Here is an 8,344-nt window from a genome sequence, read left to right as displayed (position 1 = left end):
AGTGGCTGTACATGCCAGCATACGAAAGACCAAAGCCCATATAAGATAGCAGTTTGACTGGACTAAACTCCACAAAGATGTGATGGAGTACTGCAGGAGTTGCCACATGTGCCAGGTTGAGGGGAAACCCCAACCTACAGTGAAACCTGCACCCCTAAGTCCTGTATCAGTGTTAGGAGGACCCTCCAGCAGAGGGCTGGTGAACTGACCCCCACCGAGAACAAAAGGGGACAAGCAGGCAAACGGCTTGTAAATGTTTAGAAAGGGAAGGGGAAAAAGTGAGTAAGAGGGCAGGTTAAAGGAAGTCCGGGAGAAATCCTAGATAAAAACCCCTACTCTCCAGTCAGCCAACCCCGATAAATTTGAAATGTTAGACTCCACATCCTCCTATGTAAATGCATCCACTAGAAGCACACCACCAGAGTTGCTAACAGCATTTAGAGGAATCTGCAGTGACAAAGAAAGACCACTAGGGGGCAGAGAAACTGTGAGGGTGATGCCTCTTCTAGTTGAAGTGCCACAGCGGAGTGCAGTAGAGTCTGCACAAGCACCTGCAGGCAGGAGTGTCCCAGAGGACAAAGGGGAGATTAGCAAAGAATCCTCCCCCACAGTCAGAATAAAAGAGAACCACCCATCCCCTGAAGTCAAAAGCCTTTGCATGACTCAGCAAAGCACTGAAAGAGAGTTCAGGATAGGCCTGCCCACTACTGCCTCTCCTGAGAAAAAAAAATTCCAGCTTAGGGTAATTAAATATAACACCCCCCCCCCATCTCACCGCCCCCCCACCTCACCCTTTGCAGACTTCAGTAGGAACAAAGACCCTAGGCAATCATGGAAATGGACCATTTTAATAAGTTTTAGGATTTGTGAATGAGTGTGAGAAATGGATGTTTTTTTTCTGTATCTTATATTTTCTCTTGACCCTGTTAATGAACTGTGCTTTTCTCAAGGCACATTTCATTCTGCTGGGTATGGAGGTGTCATGCAGACCCCCCACCTGCTAAGAATGAGGCACATTGATTTTGTCATATGAACATTGATTTGAAAACTGTTGCTGAAGTGAAGAAAGGACTTATTTAAAAAATAAATCACCAGGCTCTTGGCTAGAAAGACATTTGCATATTAACAGACAGTGCTTGTGGAGACAAAGGAGTTACTTCCCTTATATAAAAACAAGAAATGCTGGAAATACACAGCAGGTCTGGCAGCATCTGTGGAGAGAGAAGCAGAGTTAACGTTTCAGATCAGTGACCCTTCTTCGGAGCTCTGAAGAAGGGTCACTGACCTGAAACGTTAACTCTGCTTCTCTCTCCACAGATGCTGCCAGACCTGCTGAGTATTTCCAGCATTTTTTGTTTTTATTTCAGATTTCCAGCATCTGCGGTATTTTGCTTTTATTTTAGTGGTTACTTCCCTCATCCAGTTTAACCCACACTGGAGTTTGAGCACCAGACAGTGAAGGTGAGGGAGCTCAAATTTCAGGATGACTGCTGGGATAGCCGAATCCACAAACAGACGTGGTCAGACCAGCTAGTTTAAGAATAATACTGGACCCCAATGAAAAGCAAGAACTACCTACAATCAAGGACTCTACAGTAAGCTCGAAGAACTGTAACAAACACCCTCTTCAGATATTGCTTCAAACTTTTCCACTTTATTTCTTCTGCTCTTTTCTGTAACTATCTGCATGTGTGCATCACGTATGCATGCTAGAGTGGGTGTGTCGTGTATCCATAGGCGTTAACCGAACTGGAGTTTAAGTTTAATAAATTTCAACCTTTCTTCTTTAAACATAAGAAAACCTGTTTGTGCTGGTTTCTTTGCCTTATAATTGGAAGTTAGTGAACAAGGATTCACTAAGGGGGAGCTAAAAAAATTGAGTGTTTAAAATTAAACCCTGTTACGGTAAGACCAGGTGAAGGCTGAGAGGGAATCCAAGACCCCTTTCTCATCTGATCGTAACAGTCAGTTAAATCCTATGAAAAAATGTGCCTATCACCCATCCATTTTGTGGTAAAATATTCTTTATTACAAGATGTACAGTATATTGAAATAACATTATAAACATAACTATACATCAGAGGGCTCTGCTTTATATGTGCTATTAGCTCCAGTGCTAGCTTAGTGTTAACAGTGCCTCCGTAGGTTTGAGTGCAACATTTATATTTTAAGTTTCTTTGCATCATGAATTACCATTTAAATATTTGAGCAGAAATGTGACTTCACGTCAGCTGAGCAACATCTATGGATCTGTTTAAACCAACTGAGATGGATATATCCTTCTAAACATGAGGGTGAGATCTTTGTCATCAATTGTTTCTTTCAATTTAATTTTTTAAAAATTGCAGCTTAGGGCTTTGATAATGGCTCACTTAAATCCATGCTTAGTGCGGAAATGATCCCGACAGATCAGAAACATCACAGGTTCACTCTCCTGTCCGTGTTTAGCAGGTTATAGGCTACAATCGTGGTCAGTGTGCTGAAGAAACAAAGAGGAAAAGTTGTCCAGGTTTTCCACTTTTGACTGGCATCAAGGGATCTCTGTTGTAAAGTGCATGGGTATGTATGTGATGTGTGTGTGTGTGACTTGATCAAAGTTTTCACGATATTAAAGGAGAACAGATAGGAAAGGTAGAGGTATTTCCACTGGTTGGGGAGTCTAGGATTTGGGGGTTTAGTCTAAAACTTAGAGCCAGACCCATCACAAGTGAAATTAGGAATTAGTTCTACACGCAACAGGTGGTAGAAGTTTGAAACTCTCTTTTGCAAATAGCAATTGATGCTACATCAATTGTTAGTTTTAAATCTGAGATTGGTAGATTTTTGTTAACTTAAAGGCATTGAGGATTATGGGGCAAAGGCCCCATGGAGTTATGTAGCACAGATCAGCTATGATATCATTGAATGGTGCGGAACAGGCTCGAGGGGCGAAATGGGCTACTCCTGTTCCTATATGTGTCTGTGTGTACATATGATGTATGTGCCTGTGCATATGTATGATTTGTGTCCATATGTATGTAGGATGAGTTTGAGTGTATGTGATTGGGCTCAGCTGTGACGCAGGTTTCTTCCCCTAGAGGATATTAGTGAAACAGTTCAGTTTTTATGACAATCCGACAGCTTCATGATCTCTTTTACTGATCCCAGCTTTCTATTTCCAGACTTTGTCTTTAAAATTGAAATCAAATTTCAAACTCATTTTGATCTGAACTCACATTCTCTGGATTTTTAGGCCAGACCTCTGGATTGCTAATACAGCAGCATAATCATTACATTAATGCCCAGTTCAGGCATGATTTGGCCAATTGTGGCACCCCTTCTGCGGCACTGATCAACAAACTCATTATAGACCTGGATCTTCCTGGTCAATATAGCACAGTACCATAGTAGCATAGGAGCCAAAGTAGAGGATGAAAGCAGATATCCCTGCCTATATTAACAACCTAGGATTTACATAAAACGTACAAACTACCGATGTTCAAAAGACAATCACTTTTTTTACTGACATGGTTGCATAATAGTGATGGTAACTTCTACATTTTTTTTTCATTATTTATGTACAATTAAAAACTGAAATTATGCGAAACCTTTATAAATCACTGGTTAGGCCTCAGCTGGGGTATTGTGTCCAATTTTGGGCATCACACTTTAGTAAGGATGTCAAATCCTCAGGAAGAGTGCAGAGAAGATTTATTGGAGTTATGCGAAGAATGAGTTATATGCAAAGGCTAGAGAAGCTGAGATTGTTTTCCTTAGAGCAGAGAAGATTAAGGGGAGTTTTGATAGAGGTGTTCAAAATGATGAAGGGTTTTGGTAGAGCAAATAAGGAGAAATGTTTCCAGTGACATGAGATTTAGTAACTAGAGGACACAAATTTAAGGCAATTGGCAAAAGAACCAGAGGGGTGATGAAGGAATATGTCATAATGTTATGATCTGATATACATTGTGTGAAAGGGTGGTGGAAGCAGATTCAATTGCGACTTAGAGTAATTTACGAATTTGCGGCACAGAAGGAGGCCATTTGGCCCATTGAGCCCAAGCCGGCTCTCTGCGGAGCAATTCAATCAGTCCCACTCCGCTCAATCCCTGTAGCAAGTTTATTTCCTTCAAATGCCTATCTAATTTCCTTTTGAAAGTGATGATTTTCTCCGCTTCCACCACCCTGGAGGGCAGTGGGATCCAGGTCATTGCCACTTGCTGTGTCTCTTGCCCAAAGCCCTCAATCTGTGTCCCCTAGTGGTTGTACCATCAATTAATGGGAACATCTTTTCCTTCTCTAACTTATCTAAACCTGTTATAATCTTGTACACCTCTATCAAATCTCCCCTCAATCTCCTTTGCTCCAAGGAGAACAACCCCATCGAGGGGCGGCACAGTGGCGCAGTGGTTAGCACTGCAGCCTCACAGCTGCAGGGACCCGGGTTCGATTCTGGGTACTGCCTGTGTGGAGTTTGCAAGTTCTCCCTGTGTCTGCGTGGGTTTTCTCCGGGTGCTCCGGTTTCCTCCCACAAGCCAAAAGACTTGCAGGTTGGTAGGTAAATTGGCCATTATAAATTGTCACTAGTATAGGTAGGTGGTAGGGAAATATAGGGACAGGTGGGGATGTTTGGTAGGAATATGGGATTAGTGTAGGATTAGTATAAATGGGTGGTTGATGGTCGGCACAGACTCGGTGGGCCGAAGGGCCTGTTTCAGTGCTGTATCTCTAATCTAATCTAATCGTTTCCAACCTAACCTTGTAACTAAAATCCCCCAACCGTGGAACCATTCTGGCAAATCTCCTCTGCACCCTCTCAAGGACATCCTTCCTGAAGTGTGGTGACTAGAGCTGGATGCAATACTCTAGAAGGAACCGAGCCAGAGCTCTATAAAAGTTCGGAATAACTTCCCTGCTTTTGTAACTTTCAAAAGGAAATTGGATAAATACTTGAAAAGGAAAGATTCACATGACTATGGTGATAGAGGGTAAGTGGGACTCTTTCAACGAGTCAGTACAGGCACGATGGGCCAAATTACCACCTTCTGAGCTGTATGATTTAAGAATGATTTGATAGAGAGATTTTATTTTTTTAAATGCTGCTTGCAATACAAAGTATTTTACTTTGTAAAAATGATTTTGGTTAGTAAAATAATTAGGACTAATAACTTTAAAAAATGCATCACCCGATATTTTCTGTCTCCTCATGATTGACTTCATGTCATGTTAATATAGAAAAGGCTTCAAGTCCCGATTTCTATAGTTACAGCTTGTTGTTAATTGAAAGAGCACCCATTGTTCATTGATAGTACTGTTACTCTACCTATAATGATCAATGATTCAAGACAGAGTTCATTATGAACAAGCTCAACTTCAACAGGATTCATTGCCAAGATAATTTTTCGTTGAACATTGAGTCAAGATTTCTCTTTTACTGCAGGCAATGATGTTAGCGAGAGAGAAGTGACATTTGCCTAATCCCAGGTACTAGCTACTGACATGCTGGATTTTGTTTCTTAGGCTCTGGTCTAGATGCAGATTTGTGGACTGGTAGTTCGAAGCCTGAGGTGATGGAAGATGTTTGAATGCTTGAAAGTATCTGCGATTATTTCAATTTAACACTAATTGTAAATCAAGCGTCCCCTATTTTTCGAGCACACACCAGCAAAAACGCACGCTGTCAGTATCGAAGAGAAACTTTGGACGGCAACCATTCGAGAGAAAACTTAAGCAATAATTTGTGCATCTGTTGACATTTTTCACAAAGCTCAGCAAGGTGATCCTCAACTGGCAGTATCCACTGCACATGGAAGGCAGTTTCTTCAGCATTTACTAAGAAAAAAAAACAATTTAAAAGAAATGTTCCTTTAAAAAACATGGACATAGGTTATCTTTGAGTCGCTACCCAGCAGGTTCTTTGCAGTGCATTTGTAAAAGCCGGTGTCTCTGTTAGATGGATTTTGTAAGATTAGTAACCCTTGAGGGTCAAGATATTTGTTGCCAATCAGGCGAGCCTGATTTATTGCTTTTAGTCTAGTCTTGTCCGGAAGCTCCCAGCTTATTTCTGCTTTCGGAATCCCCATGGCCATACAGTTCAGCTGAACCGAGGCACCGTGTCTCACGTACGTCACAGGCATTGGTCCATTTGTGATGCGTGGTGGGTAGGCTATGACAATCACGGCAACGCTCATAAAACTAAGGCCCAGTTCACTTATCGCTTTACACGAGTATGTACCTCTGTCATACACAGAGGCATCATGAACAATGAGCGAGCCATTCTGTAAGAAAGAAAAGCGGCCTACAGTCTGAGGACTGTTCAGCATCAGGCCATTGGGTAAAACCCATGATAACTGAGGCTGTGGGTTACCCCCCACCATGCAATCAAGCCTCATGCTTTCACCAGGTAAAATTCTGAGCAAGCTTGTGTATCGATTACGTATTTCTGGTTTATGGCCGATCTCCAAAGTGACTAGCCTCTCAATGGATCCCACTGTGTTCCTGGCTATGCAGCGATAAGCTCCAGCCTCTGCAGCGGAAGGGCTGTTGATGTGCAAGGTGCCATCCCTTCCGTGGTACATCTTTGGCAACTGCTGACCGCTCATGAGCTTGGTTCCGTCTGGAAGGATCCAGGTTGTTTCTGGAGTGGGGTTCCCTCTGGAGGAACAGTTAAGGTTAACGCTGTTGCCAATCACGATAGAGACGCCCGCACTTAGCGGGTTGGTAAATGAAGGTTTCTCCAGGTTGTCCAACACTTCAAGTTGCACAGTGAGCCTAGCTTCTCCTCCTTCATTATGAGCAATGCACACTAACTGGACTGCATCTGATTTCTTCAAGCTTTGAATGTCGAGTGTTCCATTGCGATGCACTTGAATTCTATTTCCATAATATGGTGCAGTTACAACAACATTTTCAGACAGCACCCACATGACCCGGGGATGGGGTATCCCTTCTGCCTTACAGTCTATTTGCTTACGGGTTTCCCTCATTGCTGTTTCCTTGACTATCGTATTTGTGCCCTTCTGTCCATTAATACTTGGCACTTCAATGTTTACCTGCACAGTGACAACTCTTTTACTCTCCCCTGCTGTATTTCTCGCAATGCATGTGTAGTTTCCGCTGTCTGATCTCTGTACCTTCTGTATAAGAAGAGTGCCATCAGTCGTGACTTGGTACTTTGATGAAGTTGAGATGAATCTATTGGTTGGAGAGTACCAGGTGATCCAAGGGGTTGGTTCCCCTTTGGCTTCGCATTTTATTGTGCAGGACTCACCGAACGCTACCTGAACAAAAGAGGGTGCGCCGCTTTTGAAAGTTGGGGGCTCTGCTACGACTTTGACGTTGACTTTCATCTCATCCTTACCAATCTGGTTTACCGCATAGCAAGTGTAGTCACCTTCGTCTTTCAGCCGCACCTCATTGAAGTACAAGGTGCCATTATCAAAAACAATATATCTTCGCGTTCTTGTCCCACTGTCATCGGACTGCATGACACTGTTGACCATGGTGCCATCTGGCAGGCCCCATGAGATCTCCGGATCTGGTAATCCTGATGCTATGCAGTCAACTTTGAGGTCTTTTCCATACATGACCTTGTGTTTGGCACCTTGCTTGTACTCAATTTTTGCTGGCTTCATCATGACATTGACCTTGAGGACCATGAAGTCATCCCCCATCTTGTTTCTGGCTACGCAGAGGTAATCTCCTGCATCTTTGTCTGTAACTGATTGGACGACGAGAGTGCCATTGATGTACACTTTGATTCTCTTGCTATAACTGAAACATAAAACACAAAGGGAGTTTAGTGACTAACAGTTGAAGACTTTGGTAATTAGAACTTTGGTATATAGATTTCCATGGGGGAAATGGCACTTTACAGTGTAAATATTTATTCCATCCCTTGTGTTTTGTAAAGATTTAAAACATATTTATTGTGACGCTTCCCTGATGGCCAGGTGGACAACTGCACCTAATGAAAGACTCACGCTTTATCCTTAGTTTGTTGTCCTGAATCTGCACCAAGGTAGTTGATCACAGTTGTGCAATTTTGTGAGAGGTAAGCTTGGAATTGGAGGTGTTACAGCTGAAATAAATGAGTGTCCAGTCTCGACAGGAAGATTTGTTACTTGGGCGTGGTAACACAATATTTGTTAGTACCTGTGAAACTGTACTCTAAAATGAGTCACTACTACCATGAGAGGAGGGAGGAAAAGAAGAACAACATGGGAAGAAATGAATACTTACTAATTATAGGGTGTGTCTTGCTGTTCAATGTTTCTGCACAATTAGGCCAAATAAAACTTAATTCAGGATGCAACCAAATAGTAAGCCTTTTGTTTTTCAGCTCTTGTGCTTTTGTGACAACAAC

The 8,344-nt window shown here is 42.4% G+C and overlaps 1 protein-coding gene across 2 annotated transcripts in view; it reads right to left on the bottom strand.

Annotated features, from left to right (window-relative positions):
* Nucleotides 1-2,017: 2,017 nt before the first annotated feature.
* mxra5a (matrix-remodelling associated 5a) overlaps nucleotides 2,018-8,344 on the bottom strand; it is a 50,453-nt gene continuing 44,126 nt past the window's right edge. For both annotated transcript variants that reach the window (XM_068033145.1, XM_068033146.1), the window contains one exon: nucleotides 2,018-7,752. In XM_068033145.1, the coding sequence (XP_067889246.1) occupies nucleotides 5,847-7,752 (1,906 nt within the window). In that variant the 3' untranslated portion in view covers nucleotides 2,018-5,846. The remainder of the gene's footprint in view (nucleotides 7,753-8,344) is intronic.

The sequence above is a fragment of the Heterodontus francisci genome, chromosome 6 (assembly GCF_036365525.1).
Source record: "Heterodontus francisci isolate sHetFra1 chromosome 6, sHetFra1.hap1, whole genome shotgun sequence".
Lineage (NCBI taxonomy): Eukaryota > Metazoa > Chordata > Chondrichthyes > Heterodontiformes > Heterodontidae > Heterodontus > Heterodontus francisci.
Note: the sequence above shows the minus strand (reverse complement) of the source record. Positions and strands in the feature narration are given on the sequence as shown.